Raw genomic sequence first — 22,412 nt, forward strand, 5'->3', positions numbered from 1 at the left:
AAGGACAAATTGCTGTGGGAACTGAGAGGTATATGGCAGAGTTTACAGCAGAACCAAATTATGATATCCTTACTATGCACGTGGTTTGGTGTGCTACTACTTGAATAGGCCTACAAATGCAACTACTTCAAGACACTGCTCAATGCAATTAAGAAATCCAGAGCTTGACACTACATGGTTAAGAGCTTCATCTTTCTTGAAGTCACTGGGCATAACTCCCAATGAATTTTACTGGTGCAGCTTTTGGTTTTGAGTGCTTCTCAGCTTTGTTGGTTCAGATGAGGTATAGTATATCTGCTAACAGTGACATTTTCTCTCTTCTTATGAACTCCAATATCCCATGGTACAGAAGAAGGGAAATAAGGTAAGATTTAAAACAGCTGAAGATGATAACAGAAGAGTCAGGATTTGAGACGTATATTATGCAGGTCATGGACTGGCCGTGAAATGAGTGTAGTAAGTTCACAAGTGAACTGTCTCTAACATACTAGAGTGAAATAAGTGCTACTCATCTTCCAGGACATTATTACTGGTTGAGCAAAAAGACCTCATTTTATGGCATTCCCCTTTATCTGGTAAATGATCTAGGCATCAGTGGGCAAAAAGGTATTGATTTTGGTGAAAAGGAAAGCACAGAAGGGGGAGACAAGGGTACATGCAGACACCCTTTCAAATTTATTTCCCTGAGAGAACAAAAAGGAAGAATGGGGGGGGGGGGGGGGGGGGGAGGGTTGAGTAACGGGCTGCAGGCACAGAGAAAGGAAGGGAAAGGGAAGGCCACACACAACTCCAGCCAGAGCTGTGGTATGAGGTTGAGAGAGTGAAGTGTACATAGATCTTCTGGCATGGAGAAGGGGTTGCAGGGAAACCCTGTAATAAGGGGAGAGAGGAGAATAGCACCCAGGCAGCCCCTGATTTGGGGCTGCAAACCCAACCTGCAGGGACAACATTGTATGTTCTGTTGTTCATGGTGGTTAGAGACGTCTGCAAGTAAGATGTCTGCTGTCAGTGAGGAATGTTCTCCTTCCCCGCTCTCCTGCCTGTTGAGAATAAGCAATGCCTTGCTATTTACTGATTCTGCACACACAGCTGCCAACAATTAAGAAAAGTGTATTTTAGTTAATAGTTTATATAAACAGCTTTCTGCAACACTGTGCTTGACGGACAGTTATCAAGACAAACAGCAAATACAATTTTATTTTATTTACAGTGATTTTTGGAGTGGGAAAACTACTGTGAAAACTGCACATTGTGAACCCAGGAGGTCCTGGAGCCAGCGGGTACATGTTCATGTGTTTTATCTTGATAAAATACTTTGAATGAAGCCACACACATTATACAAATGGAGCTGCATGTGGAAAATTTTGTGGGCCCTTCTTTATGGGTTTTACTTACTGATACCTGTTGTCCACCTACTGCTTCTTCCCTCTCAGAAAATAAATCCTGTCACTAGCATTAAAGCCTCTTTGTCCAATCTCTTGTCAGAACCAGAAAGAGATTCAGTTAATACAATTGAGCAGTGGATATAAATACAGTTCTCTAAAATCTCAGCTTCGTGAGAACCTGGACAACAAAAATACTCATCGGCTGACAGCAGAGCCAGAGTTCATTCAAAACTCTGAATTAAAATTCTAGATATTTTGAAAACAAATATATTCCTATAGTTCTTTACACATGTAAAACTCCCTTTATAAAATTAAAACTACTTCTCCAACCCTTACTCCCCTCTCCACTCCCACCCCTAAAAAACCCTGAAGAATCACAATTTTGCAATTCCTATTTGGCAACATTGTATGTCTTTAAACAGATTTGTATCTTCATCCCATTATCAGGCTCTTCACAGACTAAAAACAGTCACCAAAGCAAAGAGAAGTGACTATAACAAAAACTCATGGATACCATGTACACCTTCTGGGCGTTCAGTGCAGAGAGCTATAGAAATTGCACATAGTTTTCTGGAATAAGTCCTCTCTTGCCATTTAGAGTTCCTTCTAGCCATCCTGGTTCTCTGGATAATTGCACTAAAATAGGAAGATAAAAAAAGACCTAGTTATTGAACTATTTTTACAGTGTATTTGTGTTCAATTTGCTGCTTCAATTTTTTTTTTTCAACTCTCCTTACAAAAAGCCCAGAAAAAAAAAAATCAGACCATTTGCACAGACCAAGGGCACCAAACACCTAGCTCACAGGCTGGATCTGGCTGGCAGAAGCCCTTCATCTAGCCGTAGGGAATTTGGGGGCATGGCCAGCAATGGCCTCCTGTGAAATGCAGCTTTTCCTCTCCCCCCAGCAGCAGGCATATAAGCAACCCTGGGACACCAGATACGTTTGACACCCTAGTATACAACATTCTAGACAACATGGGGCAGGAAAAGGGCTAGTATCTCTCTGCTTTTTTAAATACTTGTACTCGTTTTCAGTGGAAGGTGGCCTGTGAAATCCAAACTGGGATGTTTGTAATATTCTTCTAAAGGAGAGTGGAGTAAGATTGGACAGGGGTGTTGGCTGGTCTCAGGATATAGGCAGACAAGGTTCTTTGGGTAAATCAGATATCTTTTATTAGACCAACTAAAATTGCAAAGAAGAATTTTGCCAACTATTTTAGTTGGTCTAATAAAAGATACCAGATTTACCCAAAGCACCTTGTCTATAAGATTGGGCAATCATTTTTGGGGGGTTGGGATGGGGGAGGTTGTTGAACAGAGAGATCAGGATATTTATCTGGTGAAAGGAAGCTCTGGAAGGATTAAGGATAGAAGTGCAGAAGACTGCAACATAAGGTACAAAGAGAAAGGTTTGGTTTTGGCTCTCATCAGGAGTTTAAGGCGATAAAGTAAATTTAGAAGCCTAGTGGGGACTGGCTAGAACTGTTGTCAAGCATGATAAGGACAAGTTAATAGCTGGGACAGAGCAAGGCAAGGCAAAAAAAAAAAAAAAGCCGCCAAAATAAGACACTTCCATATGTAATCATTCTACTGATCACTATAAGAATTGCTGTATATTATCTTCTTTGCAAAGCTGTAATTACATCAGCCTCCTGCAATTTCTGTGTATGCCTCCTGGGTTGACATTTTGTTTCTACAGTTGCCTGAATAACAAAAGTTTAAACAAAATAGTGCAACACCTTTGTTTAGGGCTTAATGGAGAAGTCTGACAGCTTTGAGCTCAAGGTAAACGTCAGACTGGGTTATACTATATGCAGTTTAAGTTGAACATGTGGAAGAAGGCGGGGGGGGAGGGGGGACACACAACTCAAATCTCATAACAAGGAAGTGCCATCTCTAGACAGATGAACTAGTTGCATCTCGAGTCATGCGAGGGCCTATCACTTCTGTGGTGCCCTTGACAGCTCACTGAGAACACCCCTGCCCACTCACATGCACAAATCTGGAAAGAGGCAGTGGAGCCACATTGAGGGTGTCTCTTGCTTCAACTCTTGAGATCAGTCTCTGTCACTTGACAGCAGCAGCAGGGCCCCTTCAGGGTGGGTTCATCGCATCATGTCCTGCTATGTTACTCATAAAAAAAAAGTTTGCCCTATATGCTTTCCTTCCCTAGGTGGGTACTATTGCCAGTTTATATGCAAACCATGCTGCTCAGACAAGTACAATAAATGAAATGTATTTTTTAAGAGGACTTAAAAAATCAGATAGCAAACCTGCTTTTAAATGACTGTATTACACTTTCCAGTCATGGCAAAAATCTAGGAGTGTATTCACAATGGAAGGTTTTGATTAAAAATTTGCCACAAAAAAATAATACATAGAAAAGTACCTTTTAAGCATCTCTGAGCACACAGTAACTTCCAGTGCAATTAATAATTAGCACGCTCTCCCTCCCTCCCTTCGTCACTTTCATCCCGTGATTATACATTACACACAGACTTGTACAAGCAATGCTCTTAACTCTACCACAAACCTCCCTCTGGATATCCCACCACCACAGCTGTAATTCTACCACCTCGAGCAAACACAATGACAATGCTAACAAAGTGCTTCCCCTTTTCTGGAGTGAACATATCAGCATGACTGGCCGCCACAGGTTTGGAAGCTTATCTTTATTAGAAAGGAACTTGCAAACAAAAGAACAATAGAGAGACAAAGACAAAAAAAAAAACCCCATCAAAATATTAAACTCTTCCTTGCACTTTGGAATTTAAAGTCAGTATATTATTTGGGTCAGCCTGGTGTGTAGACAAGATGAGAATTTGGATAGATGGTCATATTTGCAATTCGAAGGCCCAGTTTACCATCCAAAATTGTGTGATTAGTTAGATTTGATATTGTGTTTAAGAAGAAAGGGGCCGAGGGCACCACAAAGTGAAGTTCTGAAACTGGTGAAGAGGAAATGTTTGATGAAGTACACAAAATAATTGGTCTGGCAGCAACATAAGTTAATTTTAAGAGAAACATTTTTTTTTTTTTTTTTTTTTTTTTTTAACAGAAGTTGATTTTTTCATACCAAAACCTAAATAACACAACCTTGGGATGCAGCCCACAGAAACAGCCTCGGGTGACAGTGGCATTTTGTCACTCAAGGAGGATTAGGAATGGACTGGCAAAGATGCTGCAGAGTCAGAGTCCACAGCAAGTGCAGCACAGCTTTATTTAAGAAGCACATGCAGCAAACATCCTGTCGAGCTCAAGGCAAAACTATTTGTGCTCACAAAGCCCGACAACACTTGTGTGCATTATAAAGACTAAAGATAAGGACAAAGCAAGTAGGACAATGGCCATGTCAATACTGCTTCCACAGCACTCCTGAGAGGTAGTCCTCAATATGGTTTCGCTGCCTTGTTTCCCAGTTTGGCACATATGGAGCGGGAGTAGGTGGGTAGGTGTGCTTCTTGGCAGCGTACTCAGGAAAGGCTATGAAAGCAGCCCAGACATGTTCAACAGGACTGCCATGTTGGGAAATGTTGATCTGTTCCTCACTGTGTGGGCAGACTGTTGGCACTTAATTTTAAACTGTCTTGATAACTGTTCCATTTATTAACTGGTCCATTTAGTAACCAAGGAACAGCCTACAGATGGGCTTCCCCACAGGTCTAGAGAATAATAGGGCACTACTGATGTAGTACAAATGAAGGAGATGCCCAAATTGCCAGCATCTTCCACAAGGCAAGTGAGAATAAAAAAAGGGAATGGTCCACAGGTCAACCTATTTTAAATTCTAATAATCCACTATTCCCTATTACTATTTCTCCGAAGTATACTGTACAAACACATTCACTAACAGTCTTACCACATTCAGTGACTCTGGGATTGCACACAGTGCGCATGCTCTCTTTAAAGCATGGGTTGTTTAGATCCATTTTTCCAGCAATCTCCTGCTCAGGAGAGGTTCTTCTGCAGTGTCCCCTTTCTGTCATTCTCTCTCAATCAGCATACAGTCCTTAACACTTTCTCGGGACTGCTTCATTTAAAAATACCTTGCTGCAAAATCTAAGCATTTGGCCTTAAAACGACTATCCATTATTGGACTATGGATCCCATAGGATTAAGTTCTATATTGGCTGGAGACAAGAAGCGAAAATATTTGTAATTTAAAAGATATGGGGACACAAAATTAAAATGAACTGTGACACAATGACATTAAATGGTACGTGGAAAAAAAGGAACTGCAGTGCTGGCTACAGAATGACTGTCTAAAGTTACTATCTGTCGAGATAGTGGAATAGCAGCTGGACTTCTGAACCCAGAGCAACAGAGTTTCTCCTTGTTTTTGTTTCTAGGATCCATTTTATTTGCCCTTGTTATATTAGTTGAAGCACCATCTTTTTATTGGGCAGATGTCTGTCACCGGAAAAGATCAAACTGCCATGGGAAACTATGAAAAAATACACACAAAACCCTGAGACATGTCAGAATAATATTTCTCTAGGTAAGCAATTGAGAGGGTTTCCTTTACATCTGTAGTACACCTTGTCTTCTTTGAATAGTGCCAATGCTAAGTAGATATTTAGGCCCAAAGCTTTCTCCACGGGGGGGGCTTTAAACTTGACACCTGGCATCTCTAGCCATGCTGCCAGATTGGGGGTGGATGCACAGGGGGGAATGAGAGGCTCCTAGGGAGGAAGAGGGAGTGGGGGGGAGATGCAACAGATAGATGCTGGCTATGTGGTTTTGATAATTAGCTGACTGCCTGCCCTGAACTGGACCTAGAACTATTCATGATTGGGGCTGATAGTCAGCTCTGGATCTGGCACCTGACCCAGGACTATCCAGGTAGGGCCAACAATTAGGTAATTGTGAGGCCTGTGTGTGGGGCTGCAGCACTCAGTTTTGACCTTGCCAGTACAGAGAGCACCCAGGATGAATAATCCCAGGCTCCTCCTGCACTGGCAAGTAGCAATGGTGCGACTGGGATCTGATCCCCAATTCCAAAACCGTGCCTCCTGCCATGCATGTGTGGCATGGCAGAAGGCACAACAGTTGGGATCAGGGACCAGATCCCACCTCGCTATTAAAAGAACGTGTGCCAGAGAAATCTCATTGCAAAGAGAACAGCAAGAGCAAACTGCATTTTGGAGACATCCGTCCTACTGGGCAGTGCTGAGGCTTAGAAATGTTTGGAGCAATTTCTAAGGATAAGTCTACAGCAGAGATGTACAAATGTTTAAACAGGTTAAGATCAATATGGAGCTAAAGCACATTTCTAAACAGCTCGCTGCTTCCAAAGTAATTCCAAAACCCTGAAATCCATGAGGAGAGAAAGTATTATCGAATGCATCAAGCATGGGACTAGCAGCCAAGAGTTCTTATTTTTTGCTCTGCTGCAGATTTGCTGTGAGATCATAAATGACGCAGTTTGCTTCTGTGTTTCAGTGACTCTGTGTAAAATGGAGATAATTAATGCTCCCCAATGCATAAGAGCATTGGTAAGGTGCTCTGAAACGTGCAGATAAAAGGCGTTGGAGGAATGCAAAGGAGTATCACCATAATACTTTATCCCTGTTTTTCTCTTTTGGCACAAGGATTCTGTCCATGTACCATTTAATATTACATCAAAGACCAAGGCGAAGTAGTCCTCCAGGAAGGCTAATCTTTCATTCCTCGATACCACGTGCTGAATATGAACCATTGTAAAGCCAGAGCATGAACTGGTGAAGAAAAAGCCTTAGAAGGCAAAGAGCAAGAGACTAAATAAGCTGATGTGTTAAACCAGCAAAGATACTGACAGGCAGAAAAGGCACGCTGCATCTTCCATACAGAGAGAGGCCCCATGTCACCAGGTGACTGAGTGATACTCATAGAAACTATACTTTTCCTGTGAAATGTGTGAGAACTAAACCATTTTGCTAGTTTCCTTCTCCTTTTCCTTTCCTCTCAAAATCTTGATTCAAGTTTGCCAAAAGACATCTAGCCAAATGAGTTAGGAACTGCCAGCATTTGAACTGAAAGCACTTGCACAAAATGTCTAGTAATGCTAAACTGGCATACATGAAGTTGTGTAAATACCATCTATGCTCTTGGAACAACACTTAATACATTGTTGTCTCCAAGAAGGCAAGATTCCAATGGACGCTGGTTTGATTCTTCTTTCCCGGGACACTGGGAATGATGGTCTCTGCAGAAATATCCCGCTCGTGTACTTATCTAAAAACTGCCAAAATTCTTCCCAGCTGTTTCCTTATCTAGCTGCAAAGTCCTCCAGCTCTGCCGCTAGCTAATTCTATGTTGCCGTTTATGTGCTGTCAGTAATACAATCTGCCAGGATCAAAAGAGGTGGGGACACCCTACAGTAAATTAAGACTTAATGACAACACCAGCAGTGTTGTTCTTCTGGTTGTATGATTCACTTGTAAGTATTGTGTTCAGATGTCCAGCAAATGACATCAATCCTTCTTACAAACTTGAACTAGAAAAACAATTTGAGGTAGATATCAGCTATTATTCTCAAACACTAAGAGGGAAAACTGAGGCATGGAGTAACAGATTACACCTATTTTTGTACCAAACACTTAATTTCCACAATTGATGCAGTGGTGTATTGTGATATAAGCCATCATTTAAAGCCAGGATGAGCAGAAGGATTTTGTCCATGACTAACTGGTGGGAGAGAACTACTGTAATCGTCACTAGAGGCCAAAGACAAAAGCAGAAGGAAGGGAAGGAAAAGAGAGGAGAGAGAAGGGAAAATGGGAGAAGGAAATAGGCAAGAAGCCAGAAAACAGCAAGAAGAGGTGACAGAGGTACAAGACCCTCCCTAATGGAAGCAGTGCTCTTATCAGACATTAATTTATCAGTTACTTTAATGGTTGATACTAGCTGTATGTCAACTTGATTGATGCATTGTCACTTTGATAGTTAAGGTTATTGGTAGAGCAGCAGAACTGATGTATTATTACTTTAATTCTTCATTTGGGGGATTATTAGGGCATGTGGGGATTTAAATTGAGTAAGTAAAGAACCTGAATTGATTCACTGGAGTCTGGTTTCACTTTTTTTTTAAATGCATTGGGGTTAGATGGCATGATGGGGAGGAAAGAGAGAGAGATACCTCTGTGAAGGAATTTCACAAGATTGCTGAGAATAAGGAAATGGCTTTAAATATTTAATGTATATGAAACCCCTAAACACCTTTCCATTCTGATAAAGCCTATTTGTGCTATGTCTAACTATGAACAATTATGCACCACTGTTTTATCCTGATTACCATGTTTGGTTACCACCTTGACTATATTACTTATATACTGTTCCCTTCTCCTTGCCCATTGCCTGCCTGCCTGTCTTATCATTTATACTGTAAGACCATTGACTATGCCAACTTTATGGTTGTACAACACCCAGAAGAGCAAGATGATATAAAAACAAACATATAAAACCCCACAGGGACTCCATAAGTGAGGCTATAATTAGCTTTCAACTATAAAAACTTAATTTTATTCATGCTCACTCCCCTCTCACTTCCTCCAAACAGACACTTTTACTGAAGCTTCTTAAATATAGATTCCTGGACTGCAGTGAGTTTGTTTTGGAAAGTTTAAGGCCTAGTGAATTCCTCGTACCTCCTGAAAATTACTTAATTTCTGCCAACCTTGAAAATATGAATTTCTAGAGAACCCAACTTTATTTGAAAAACAAACAGTCTGACAGCTAAGAGCATTGCCCATGCAGCCAAGAGCTTTGGGCGGGTGACTTACTTGTAGGAGTCTACTATAGATCCCCCCCACCAAGAGGAAGACCTAGATCGGGAATTCAATAGGGAACTGGTCGAAGCCGTGCGCTCCCGATGCATGATCATCATGGGGGACTTCTACTTCCTTGACATCTCTTGGGATGAGTGCACGCCCAAACCTGACAGCTCACGTAGCTGTCTCACGAGCATCGAAGACCTCTACCTAAGCCAGGAGGTCTATAGGCCAACTAGGGGAGAGGCATTGCTTGATCTGGTCCTAGCCAAAGGGGAGGACCTGGTAAGTGATCTGCGGATCAAGGGGAAGCTTGGTGACAGCGACCATGAACTGGTCACCTTCTTAGTTCACTGAAGAGCAGGCAAACCCCTCAGTAAAACAGAAGTCCTTAACTTTGGGAAGAGTGACTTCTGCAAACTGTTAGAATTGATCAGTCAGGCAATCAGAGGCCATGCCCCCCCCCCAGAAAAGGGAGTACATGAGGACTGGTCATCTCTTAAAAACATAATCCTTGAAGCACAGGACAAAGCCATACCAACTTGCAAGAAATGCAGTCAATGGGCAAGGAAGCCCCCATGGCTGAACAAGGAACTGTTGGACCTCATTAAGCTCAAAAGAGTAGCCTACACCAGCTGGAAAACAGGAAACATTATCAAAGAGGATTACTCCGCACTCACCCACACCTGCAGAGAGCGGTCGAGAAAAGCCAAGGCACAAACCCAACTTAGGCTAGCTATGGGGATCAAGGACAACAAAAAGTCCTTCTTCAGATACGTGGGAAGTCGGAAAAAGAACAAAGATAGCACTGGGCCCCTGAGAGATCCAATGGGGCAACCGACATCAGATGCGCAAGAAAGGGCCAATCTCCTAAATGACTTTTTTGCATCAGTTTTTCACCCTCCCAGGTGGGTCACACTGCCAAGAATGGCACAAACCAATTTGGGAGCAGGTGACGGGCTCAAAATTTATGTGGATCAGGTGACGGAACACCTTGAGGAACTGGACGTTCACAAGTCCGTGGGCCCAGACAGAATGCACCCGAGAGTCTTGAAGGAGCTGACAGACATCACTGCATCCCCCTTAGAGAGATATTTGAAAAATCGTGGTGCTTGGGTGAGGTCCCGGATGACTGGAAAAGAGCTAACGTGGTCCCTATCTACAAGAAAGAGAGGAGGGATGACCCGGGGAACTATAGACCAATCAGTCTGACATCTGTCCCTGGAAAAATCCTGCAGAAAATTGTCAAGGGATCCATCAACACCAGACTAACAGAAGGCTGGCTTCTGAATGCCAGCCGACATGGCTTTGTGACTAGCAGGTCTTGCCTGACTAACCTCATCTCCTTCTATGACCAGGTAACATGTGCCCTGGACAAGGGAGATGACGTGGACGTCATATATCTGGACTTGAAGAAGGCCTGTGACCTGGTTCCCCATGATGTCCTCATGGTTAAGCTGGGGAAGTATGGCCTTGATCATCATATGGTCTGATGGCTAGGCAACTGGCTATGGGGTTGGACCCAAAGAGTACTAGTTGAAGGGAGCAAATCAACATGGCACAGGGTGACCAGTGGAGTCCCTCAGGGCTCAGTACTCGGGCCGGTACTCTTTAACATTTTCATTAATGATCTGGATTCGGGAGTCAGAGGTGAACTGGCCAAGTTCATGGATGATACCAAAATAATGGGGGAGGGCGGTCACACCGCAGGACAGACTGGGAATACAAGATGACTTGGACACACTATCAAGGTGGGCTGACCAAAACCTGATGGCCTTCAATGCAGAAAAGTGCAAGGTGCTGCACCTTGGTAGGAAGAACCCCCAGCATACTTACAGGCTTGGCAGTGCTACGCTCGCTAGCACCATGACCAAAGGGAACCTGGGGGTCTTGATAGACCACAAGATGAATATGAGCCACCAATGTGACGTTGTGGCTGGTAAAGCTAACCAAACTCTGGCATGCATCCACCAATGCATCTCAAGAAAAAACAGGGAAGCCATCCTCCCACTTTACTCAGCCCTGGTGAGGCCACAGCTGGAGGACTGTGTCCAGTATTGGGCCCCCACTTCAGGAAGGATGTGGAGAAGATTGAGAGCTTCTCGTATGATCCAAGGCCTGGAGGAAAGGCTGCACGAGGACAGGCTGAAGGACTTGGGACTCTTCAGTTTGGAGAAGAGAAGGCTCAGGGGGGACTTGGTGGCAGCCTACAATTATATAAGAGGGGTACATCAGGACCTGGGAGAACAGCTGTTCACCAGAACTCCCCAAGGGATAACAAGGTCTAACAGCCATTAGCTCCAAGATGGCCGATTTAGACTAGACATAAGAAAAAAAAAATCTTTCCAGTGCGTGTGTCCAGGGTCTGGAACAAAATCCCCGTAGAGGTGGTGCAAGCACCTACTCTGGGCTCCTTCAAAAACCAGGTGGATTTATTTCTTACTGCAGTCACTTGATCCCAGCTGACTTCCCACCTATGGCGGTGGGGCTGGACCCGATGATCTCACAAGATCCCTTCCAGCCCCTAATATCTATGAAGAGCATTTGGCCCAAAGTGATTGGGATTTTACCTCAAAACTATCTTGCTTGCATAAAGTAGGAGGGCTGAGCAGGGGAGCAATACAGAGGAAACTGGATTCTGGATAAACCTTGATGATGCCATAGGAAATATAGCAATATGCCTCATGGCTAGCACCTGCTACATTTCAGCAAAAGCCACCAGCTGAAAGACAGTGTTCTGTTGGGCTACCATGGAGCATAGCAGCTAGCGGCTGACTTGTGGGACTCTCCCTTTGCTTTAGATAAGAAACGACCTGTAGCAAGGCAGAAGCACCAGCTCTCTTCATCTGCTTCTCCCTTTGAGAGTGGAACCCACTCCTTTGCATACTGTGTTCGAATTCTGATTTCAGAAGCCATTTTCCCTATATGTACCCCTATACCTACAAATCCTTGCTAGTCTTGATTTTTTTTCAACCTAAATTAAAATAACTTGTGGTTGAGACTTTGAAGAGAAAAATCATTTTAGCTAATTTCTCTTTAAAAGGTTTCCCACCTAACTTGATTCAGACGTGATCTGTTTCCAAGGCAGCTCTCTGAAAGGACACACATCCGACAAATACATTCTCTTCATGTGGGAACTGCTGATGGATGGGATGATGGGGCACAGGGCCCTGGCCCCTCTTGTCCGCTGTAACACACACAACTGAAATCAGGAGTTGACTTGTCAAGGGGAATCTGGCTTGGGTTTGTTTTGGGTTTTTTTTTGGGGGGGGGGGGGGAGGTTTGTGCGTGGAAAAACAACACACACACACACTGCTAAAGGTCATCACTTGTTTCACCTTGTTTAAAAACAGGAATGTTTCTGGCAAGGCTGGGGGTGGACGGGATGAAAAGATTTTTAGCTTGAGAAATTTTCCCACACAGATTTGGTCCAAGGTAACAAAGCTGGTAGGGTGCATTGTGGGATTTATAGGCCATATTTAGTTACTTTTTTTTTTTTTTAAATAAATGCTTGTGGGTTGATTTTTTCAACTGCTCTGGCCTATGAACTTTTCTCCTTTTCCTGCTGGATTTCAGCTGGGAACTTGGAATTCGCTCTACTTCACTGGACATACAAACAGATTTTCTCCCTTGGCATCTGGGTGACTGCACAGCGCATGCCAGCCAAACATGGCTGGGCAGACTTCAATCCCACCCACTCCTTCGATAGGGTATATCAACTTTCTGACCTCTTGGCCAACTGAACAGCTGAGAGAGAATTAGGACTGGGGAGGGGTCATAGTAGAAGGAAGAGCTAGCTCCTGGGTTCTTCAGGAGTCAGAGTGCTCTCTTGCAAGATTTTCAAGCAATAAAATGCTAAAGATTTTGGGGCCCTTCAGACCACATCAAGCTCAGGTAAGCATCACAGTGCATTCAGGTTTACACTTTTTTTTAAATGGAATGTCTTTTTTAATTTTTTTTTTTTTTTAAATCAAGGCCTCATAACAGTAGCAGTTTTCAGGTACTTGCTTGATGCTTTCCTGGGATAGCAACACACTGCATTCACAAAGCAATAATTGCCAAAAAAAAGCTTCTCTTAAAATTTTCCATTTCACAACAGGAGCTTCATCTCCTCCAACTACCCTCACCTTCTCTATGCAGCTGACATTGATGATGGTGGGGAAAAGGAGAAAAGGGAACACCTGGCTCTAGTGTTTTTAGGAGGTAGCTGATATACTGAAACCCATCCAGGATCTTCAGGGCCCTTGGTAGCAGAAGGCTAAAACTACAAGCAGAGCTGTTGTCAGCTGGGAGTTTCTGGGGCAAAGGCAGTAGAGTAGAAGCCAGGATGAATTTAAATGTGGGGTCATGAACAACACAGAATATCTGGCAAGTATGCCATCAAAAAGGTCCTTTGGGGGACGTCTATATTTGTGTGGATTTGAGTAGGTACACACACACACACACACACACACACACTCAACAGACCCCAAGAATAACCCTCTTATATACATGTATGCACTATCGCCTGGTTCCCCCAACTTCCAAAAAGACCAAATGCTTCTTCCCTTTAAGTTGAAACCTTGCATGCATGCTTTCAATCCTCAAGTATATTTTTTGGAAAGTACTTTGTAAATTCCACATGACTATCAATGTTTATTGAGAGTGGGTGTATAAAAAGGTAAAAAGGTTGGTTTTCATGGGCCAAGTTGCTTCTCTATGCTGCCAAATAGCCTTTTTTTGTATTGCAGTTAAAACCTCTTGAAAAATGCTACCAACCAAAACTGTCTCCTCACCTGAACTATCACTCTGCAATCCTCTAATACATGCCAAATATCATTTATATCAAGAAGCCAGAAATCCTGTAGGTTGCTCATTGTCTGCAGTCAGCCATCTTGGCAGAACAATTGTTAGGCTAATATTTTTGTTCAAGGACATTTCAGGAGGATTTTCAGTTTGTTTTCACTGCTTGATGCTTATGCATACAGTACTTACCATCTTCAAAAATTGCTCCTACACGAAAAGATAATTCAGAGCTATGTTCTGCCTCACAGGGATACACCGCTCTTGCTTTTCTGGGAACAACACTGGAAAAAGAAACATAAAATGAAATACTCTCACTAAGGGTTGAAGAAGCCACACTATCCATTTCTAACACATTTTGAGATTACTTTAAAATCTTAACACACAATTTCACATGCACAACTATGAGTACCAAATTTGCATATATTAATACAAAAATTGCCATTTCACAGCTTGCTGTCTGCACCCCTAAATATTTAATTTGCACATGCAATCGTAACTATGCATGCACACACATTTTGCACATCTGATTTTAAAAACCAACTGACTTCAGAATATGCCGCAAGGAAATCAGAAATGAAATCAATGCTAGGTAACCTGTACTTGATCTCAAAATAATCATCTTCAGATCCTTGGACCTATTTCTTCAGGGAATTTCAACTTTGAATTTCTATTATACTTTCAGAATCCTGTTCTGAACTGTCCTTTTTTATATCAGAACCATCTAGAAAACTACAGAGAATATACTGTCTTAAGTAGTGCAGAGAATTTGAGACACAAATCTTTTAGAGGCATATATCAGATGCTCAATAATGAACCTTCAATATTAATTTGTCCAAGATAGATATGCATTTCTCAAGCTGCCATTAGAAGAGATCTTGGAGCTTTATTTCACCTGTCTCACTTAAAAATGCTTCCACAAGCTAACAATACGTGGGGGCTCTAAGTGCTTTATTTTGACAAATCATTAATTCATCATTTTTAAACCCTGGCAGGAGAAACTGTACAAAAAGGTCTGGAAGAGATTGTCTCTGCCCCCAGGAACTTTCTTATAGACAAGACAATCAGTATACACCATGCAAGAGATGACCAGAAACAAAACTTATGACAAAGTATATCTGCTTTACTTTGCAAAGCAAGTATATTCTTTTGTGCCAAAGCTGACACACAAGAAATGTTTAAAAAATGAAAATTGAGAAAGCAGAGGCGTGATGCATCAAAAGAAAGACGCTGGCTCATAAAGGGGACATTATGGAAGAAGGCATAGGTGAAGAGAGTAGGAGGCAAGAACACAGAAACAGAGAGAAAAGAAAGAACAGATATGGGCAGGGGGAACCTTTTGTAGAGCCTTGAGATCAAGAACAAACCATCTGAATATGAAATGGGAGGCAAAGAAATCGCGCATGTGTGTTTCAATGGAGACAGCATGTAACTGCAAAATGCTGAGGAAGGCAGCAATTACAACATGGGCAAGTAGTAGAGGGCTATGCGAACAAACTTATCCCTTGGTCTTACCCACCAAGCTGCTAATCCACAATCTTAAAGAGCACTCTTTGTCTCTCCTGCTGGTTAACAGCTGCAGTCCTAGTTTTGATTTGGTTTCTCTGACAGGGCAGAGATGATTGCTTTTTCTGTATTACAATGATGCAAGAAAACAAAACACCAACAAGAATTCCAGTGCACGGTGTACCTTTCCGCCGGTCTGTCACTCGCTGTGGTAGGGGTGGGAAAAGGGATAGATGATGGTGCTGCAGTAGCAGTAGCTGTAGCTGAGGTAGCAGTTGTCGTGGATGGTGTATTCATCCAAGAGACCATAGACGAGCGTGTCAGATTGGGGCTGAAGAGGAAAAAAATCCACAGGGGAATAAATTACCTGCATGCAATTCCCTTTCACAGATTCTAGGAGAGTATTTTGCACTAGAGTGGCTAGTTAGCTCCTTGCAACTCAGGATTAATGATGTCACTGAACTGATTTTTCCAGCCATGACCATCATATGGTTCTGCCTTGGCTCTCTTCAAAGTACTTCCCCTATGTGACCTATATTCCAGGACAAGGAGACTTTGCCCAAATGGATGATATACTTGACAAAAGGCAAACGGCTCCCTACTCCTTATTACATAAGGCAGATACAATGAAGCCGCATCTAGCAGACTATTATTTGAGCTGCCACTATGCCTTTACAAGTTTTGACAAATCTATTTTAAAACCTTCTTAATACTACATTATGGCATCTGCGGCTGGAGGCTTTCAAAAAAGGCTGCAGCTAATACAATGGAGAGATCACAATGCCAGCACTGCTAGCAGTCACCGCTCAAGCATGGCACGTGCCTTCCTAGTCTCTGTTGGTTAGACTGTGGTGATGTTGAGATCTAAAGGTCACATAGCCAGGCCAATTCAAGGAAGTTTCTGATTGATCAAAATCTTTGAAAGAAGAAATCTGGTGGATTTACAAGTCACCATGCAGATTGGAGTAAAGCAGGGGTGACAAACTTCTCTGACCCTGTGGACTAGATGAGTGTCATAGGGTTGGTCAAAGGCCAGATAGGGCCCACAAAACCCCTCCCCCCCGCAGTGTGCTGGATCCAGTGTCCATGGTTCCTACCCTGGGACCCATGCCACATGCTGCACCCACTGTAGCCTGTCCAGGATTTGCAATGGGTGTGATCCATCCTCCCCTGGCCTGCCCTCCCTCCCAACTTGTGGGGGCATCTCATACTGGCTGGATGGGAGCACCACATGCAGTGTGGATCCTAGACTGGCTGCCACATGCAGAAAAGATCCTGAATTGGCCAGTCCCAAATCTTGTGTGCAAGGTCGGTCCCATGTGCTATGCCACATGTGGGTCAACTGAAACCCAGAGGCAGCATCAGGGACCAGATGACAGGACTCTGTGGGCCAGATCCAGCCCCACAGGCTGTATCTTTTACAACCCTGCAGTAAAGGAACTTATTCTTTTTTCACATTATTTTTATTTGCTAAATATATACAGTACATTAGCTCTGTAGAGAACAGAAAAGACAACTCCTATTGGGACAATGTAATTACTATATGAAAACATAAGAATGGGTGTGGATCAATGGCTGGCTGGACATGTGCCAGCAGAAAAGGACACACACTGATCAAAGCATATGCATAAGTTCTTCTCCTGCAACATACCCAAAAATACTTCTAATTCTGTCAGTTAAGAGTAAAAGACACCACCTAAAGGCTGTCCCTATTTTAAATCCCATTTCAGTTGGCAGAATATTCATGAAAGGCCAAGTCATTAATATCAATATCTTTTTTAGAATAAAGGAGCAAGAGTTCAAGCAGGGTTTAACTGACTGCATCTAATGAAGTAAATTCGGGCTCATGAAAGCTCATGCTATTATACATCTATGATTTAATTAGTCTGTAATGTACAAATCTATCCTCCCTCAAACATCTAGTAACATCCATTCAAGTTACCACCAGTACCCTGAAGGGCAAATACTCACAGTATTTACTAGTTTGATTTAATCTGAGAACAGACCATCAGCTGGTATAAATCAGCACAGAAGCAGTTAAGTCCTAGAATCCAGTCCTAGATCTTTATCTGACTCAGGCTGGAATGCTTTTAAAGTGAGGAAGGGATTTAAAAATTACCAACTTAAATCAGGATTAAAATCAGCAAGCAGGAAACCCAGATTTTAAAACTGGTTTTCACGTTTAGTTTCAACTATTTTTCTAAAGAAAGATTTATTCTCGTCAATTGAGAAAACCATTTACAAGCAACTATAGCCTTTTACAACCATCTTTGTTACTTCTTTTTATGAATCGAAAGTATACTGTATATCTATGCAAATTAGTCTATGTTCTTTTTTTCTTCATCTATTCTGTTATAAAACAATGAATGATGCATTTCTTGTTTAATAAATGATCTTTTTTTAATCTAGATTTGTGTTGATAGCATTTGGATGCAAACTGGAATCCAAAGGTCCAAAAACACCATTTCAAGATCTATTTAACTAATAAAAACAAGCTACCTTAAATATACTACATTCTTAAGGGGAAAAAAAAGGTTCATCAAAACATGTTTTGCATTTAAGATTGATTTATTAATAAAAAGGAGTGTGAACTATATTTAGAAAACTAACAGATTGAAACTTTGGACTCTGGGAAGTAGAAATAAAGGTGTGCAGATGTCTAAAGATACAGTCCAACATCATTTTCTAAACTGTCTGAATACCTGAAACGCCAAGCTCCTATGGAAATCAATGGCAGCCCAACACCTATGTGGAAATTTTTGAAAATCCTACTAGAAGCATATTTCCGTGTTTAGACACCTGTTCTTAGCGGTTCTTTGCAGACAAAGGTGTTAGGAAGGTAACTACCCATGCCAGTTGCAGGTCTGCAGGTGACTAATCAGTCCAACTGCAGAGAGACAAATCCTGCTGCAGTGGTTCCACATATATGGCTGATTGCTGCTAGATGAGAGTGTATCTTTCCTCCTCCTCCTCCTCAACCTTAATGTTGGCTCTGCACTGACATTCAAAGAAGCTCTTGCCTTTTTGATTTGGAATCACCAGGCACCACAATCTGCAGTCTGTGTTTCCCACAGTTTCTTGTCAATACCGTAAGTAGAAAAGGACCTCTTCAGAGTGTCCTGGAAGTGCTTGCATGGCATCCCTCTGTCGCATTTCCCAGTCATCAGTTTCCCATACAGCACGGCCTTTGGTAGGTGGTTGTCATCCATCCGGGCCACGTGGCCTGCCCACTGGAGCCGAGTGCAGGACAATTGCCTCAATACTGGTGGTATTGGCACTTTGTAACACCTCCATGTTGGTGACATAATCCTGCCAGTGAATCTAGAGAATGGTGCAGAGACAACGCTGATGTAAGCGCACAAGGTGTACATGGTGTAGATATAAGACCCATGACTCAGTGCCGTACAGTAGGGTGGAGATAACAGCTCTGTAGACCTTGACTTTGGTCTGTGCCCATAGGCTGTGACTATTCCAGACCCACTTGTAGAGTCTGCCAAAGGCACTGCTAGCTTTTGAGAGTCTGTTGTCTACCTCCTTGTCGATTGTAACGTCATACAAGATGACACTCCCCAGGTAGGTGAACTGCTTGACAGCATTTAGGCTCAGTTCCTTCGATAGTCATGTTCAGTGGCACATAAGCTTGGCGTGGAGCTGGCTGATGAAGAACTTCAGTCTTCCTCAGGCTTATGGGTACATCCGAAGAGTTGTGCTGCTGTAGCAAAGCAAGTGGACATGCGCTGCGGATCATATTGTGTATGGCCCACCTGAGCACAATCATCTGCAAACAGAAGTTCACACATGAGCTGTTGCGAGGTCTCTGTGTGAGCCTGTAGCTGTCTGAGGTTGAAGAGGTTTCCACTGGCCCGGAAGCAGATGTAAACACCTTCACCTTCCCCACAATTTTCTGATGCTTGCTGCAGCATCATGGTAAAGAAAATGGTGAATAAAGTAGGGGCAAATATACAGCCTTGCTTAACTGCACTGGAAATCAGGAAGGGACCCGAGAGGTTGCTGTTGTACTTGACTTGTCCACGCTGACTGTCACTGAGTTGCCTGACCATGGTGAGGAACTTAGGTGGGCATCCAAGCTTCTCAAGACTCTTTCAGAGGCCATTTCAGCTTACAATGTCAAACGCCTTAGCAAGGTCAATGAAAGTGATATACAACCCTCTATTCTGCTCCTGGCACTTTTTCTGTATTTGCCTGAGCACAAATACCATATCTATCGTGCCTCTGCTTTCTCTGAAGCCACAATGGCTCTCCAAGAGGAGCTCTTCTACTATGGCAGGCACCACCCTGTTGAGGAGGAGTCTAGCTAGAATCTTCCTAACAATGAACAGAAGGGTGATCCCTTGGTAGTTGGAACAGTCTAACTTGTCACCTTTATTCTTGTACAGGGTGACGATTACTGCATCATGCAAATCTTGTGGAATTTTCCCTTGCTCCCAGCAGGCTATAAAGAGTTCATGACACGGAGTGTAGGGCGGGACCACCATATTTCAGGGCTTCACATGAAATTCCATCAATTCCAGGGGCTTTGTTGCTTTTTATCTGGTTGGTAGCAGTGAAAGTTTCTTCCAGTGTAGGACACTCATCTAGTTCTTCCTTAACAGGCAGCTGCTTGATGCAGTTGATGGCAGACTCGTGTACTGTGCATTCAGCACTAAAGAGAGTTTAAAAGCGCTCAGATCATTGGTCCATGACAGTCTTTGTCAATGGGTAGGGTCTGGCCGTCAGAGCTCCTCAGCGGGCTTTGGATCAAGAAGGTGGGGCTACAGGCAGATTTCAGTGCCTCGCAAAAGCTTCTGGTGTCTCCATTATCAGCATATAGTTGCATTCTTTCCACAAGATTAGTCCACCATTCGTTTTGGATGTCACGCAGTTTCCGCTGAAGGGTGTTACATGCCTGGCGGTAAGCTGTCTTTCTTTCTTGGCTAGTTGGCTGTACTAGAAAAGCTTGATAAGTGGTTCTCTTTTTTGTAAACAGGGTTTGGATGTCTTTGTTGTTTTCATCAAACCAGTATTGGTTCCTCTTAGTACTGAGCCCAGCGATCTCCCTGGTGGTCTCCAAAACTACTGACTTGATGTGGTGGTCTCCAAAACTACTGACTTAATGTATTCCCAGAGTCCATCAGGTGAGGTGCCTGCAGTATGGGCTTGGCTTTCAAGCTTCAACTGAAGCGTTGTTTGAACTTTTTGTTGGCAAAATTGATTTTGCAGCATGGAAGCATCAAATTTATTTGAGAGGTTGCCTGCGTTTGGGCTGAGGCTTGAAGTGGAAGGACAACTTTGAGCAAACGAGTTGGTGCTCAGTAGAGCAGTCAGCACTAGGCACAACTCTAGTGCAGAGGGTACTTGGGAAGGGGCAAGGGAGTATGTATAGGTGGGCAGGGATGGAGCCCCACCACCCACCACCCTGCACCACCACCTCCCAGGAGCAGGGCCAGGTGGGGGGAAGCGGGGGGTGAGGGCAAACAACTACCCTCTGTGGGCCGCACAGGCGCCTCCCGGCAATGGGGGGGGAGGGCTCACACACAACTGTTGCTGCTATCCACTACCCTGAGCCGCCACATGCAAGCCCTCCCCCACTCCGCCTGAAGGGGTACACTCCTTAAAAAAGGCTGAAAACCCCTGCTCTAGTGTTCAGGACTTCCAAGATCACAGTGACACACTCAGATGTAATCTATCAGGTGCCAATGTCTGGATCGGGGATGCATCCAAGTGGTCTTAAAATGATTTTTCTGCTGAAACTGGGTGTTGGTTATTGCCATCTGTGTTTCTGCACAGAATTCCAGAAGCAATCCGTTGTTATTATAGTTTCCCAATCCATGTCTTCCAAGCACACCTTTCCATGCTAGTTACTGCCAACTCTTGCGTTAAAATCACTCATAATGACGCTCCTATCTTTGGATGGTATTTACTGGATAAGATCGCAGAGGTCAGTATAGAACTTAGGCTCCTATTGATTTCCATGGGAATTTAGCACCTATGTGGAAAATTTTGAAAATCATACTGGAAACATATCTTCATGTTTAGACACCTAAGTATTTTTTAAGAACTGGGACCTGTATATTGCAAGTTTATAATAAAGTAGATCTCAGCCTCCTGCTTCTTGTTTTTATTTATTGGAAATAGAAACAGCTTATTCTTGCTTCTTCATAACACACTTTCTCAACTTTAAATGAACTAGTGCAAATGGGGAATACATTCTCCCCAACTGCTGGCTAAATTGAAACCAAAGATAATTGAAGCAAAAAGCTTTAAACTAAAAGCACGTCATTTGGAAAACTGTAAATACCAGCACTCGCTCTTCATCATAATGACTCAAAATAGTAGCTACACTTAATGGTATGCCTGATATTGCAACATTTATAAAGCTTGAGAATATCTTTACTTCCTGGCCCTTGCAATTCTGCAGATCAGTGAGATGTAACCTTTTTGCTCAGTGCACTACAAATTAGCTCCACATCCTTCCTGGGTGTGTCTACACACAAAATGAATGCTATAAAATAAACTCCAGTGCATATCATGCCAGGGCTGACTGCTCCCAGGCACCACATCTTCATGTGTGCTCAAGCCTGCAGCATGTTGAACCAGGTCAGAGTAGCCCTGGCTGGCAGGGAGCCTGGGAGGTCAGCCTGCCTGCCTGAGACTGCTCTGACTCAGCTCAACATGCTGCAGAGAGTCTGGCTGGGGCATGAGGGTACTCCAGCATGAAGCTAGCCAGCAGGAAGTCCCTGCAATGAAGTTGTGCCCCAGCCAGCCCCATCAGCATCTACACGTGCTTTGCTGAGTGCTAAAAAATACTGCTGCAGGATAATACTTGTGTTTACAAGTACTGACTTCCAGCGAAGTTAATTAGTTTACTGTGACCTAATAGGGCCACTCATGTAGACAATGGGCATGTCTACACGTTGCCCTACGGCAACGTACTGATGTGCTATGTAGCCATATGGTGTGCTATGGTGACACAACAATTATGTGGGTCTA

At 43.1% G+C, this 22,412-nt stretch overlaps 1 protein-coding gene across 2 annotated transcripts in view; it reads right to left on the reverse strand.

The window, feature by feature from the left end:
* Positions 1–1,183: 1,183 nt before the first annotated feature.
* The window catches only part of ARHGAP10 (Rho GTPase activating protein 10), a 219,185-nt gene continuing 197,956 nt past the window's right edge, over positions 1,184–22,412 (reverse strand). The window contains exons 21-24 of one of the 2 annotated variants that reach the window (XM_014593702.3): positions 15,607–15,753; positions 14,109–14,200; positions 12,187–12,321; positions 1,935–2,021 (exon numbers count right to left, since the gene is read on the reverse strand). In XM_014593702.3, coding sequence (XP_014449188.1) covers positions 12,197–12,321; positions 14,109–14,200; positions 15,607–15,753 — 364 coding nt within the window. In that variant the 3' untranslated portion in view covers positions 1,935–2,021; positions 12,187–12,196. Of the gene's footprint in view, positions 2,022–12,186; positions 12,322–14,108; positions 14,201–15,606; positions 15,754–22,412 lie in introns of both variants that reach the window. The other variant, XM_014593705.3, reaches the window with a different exon arrangement.

The sequence above is a fragment of the Alligator mississippiensis genome, chromosome 2 (genome assembly GCF_030867095.1).
Source record: "Alligator mississippiensis isolate rAllMis1 chromosome 2, rAllMis1, whole genome shotgun sequence".
Lineage (NCBI taxonomy): Eukaryota > Metazoa > Chordata > Crocodylia > Alligatoridae > Alligator > Alligator mississippiensis.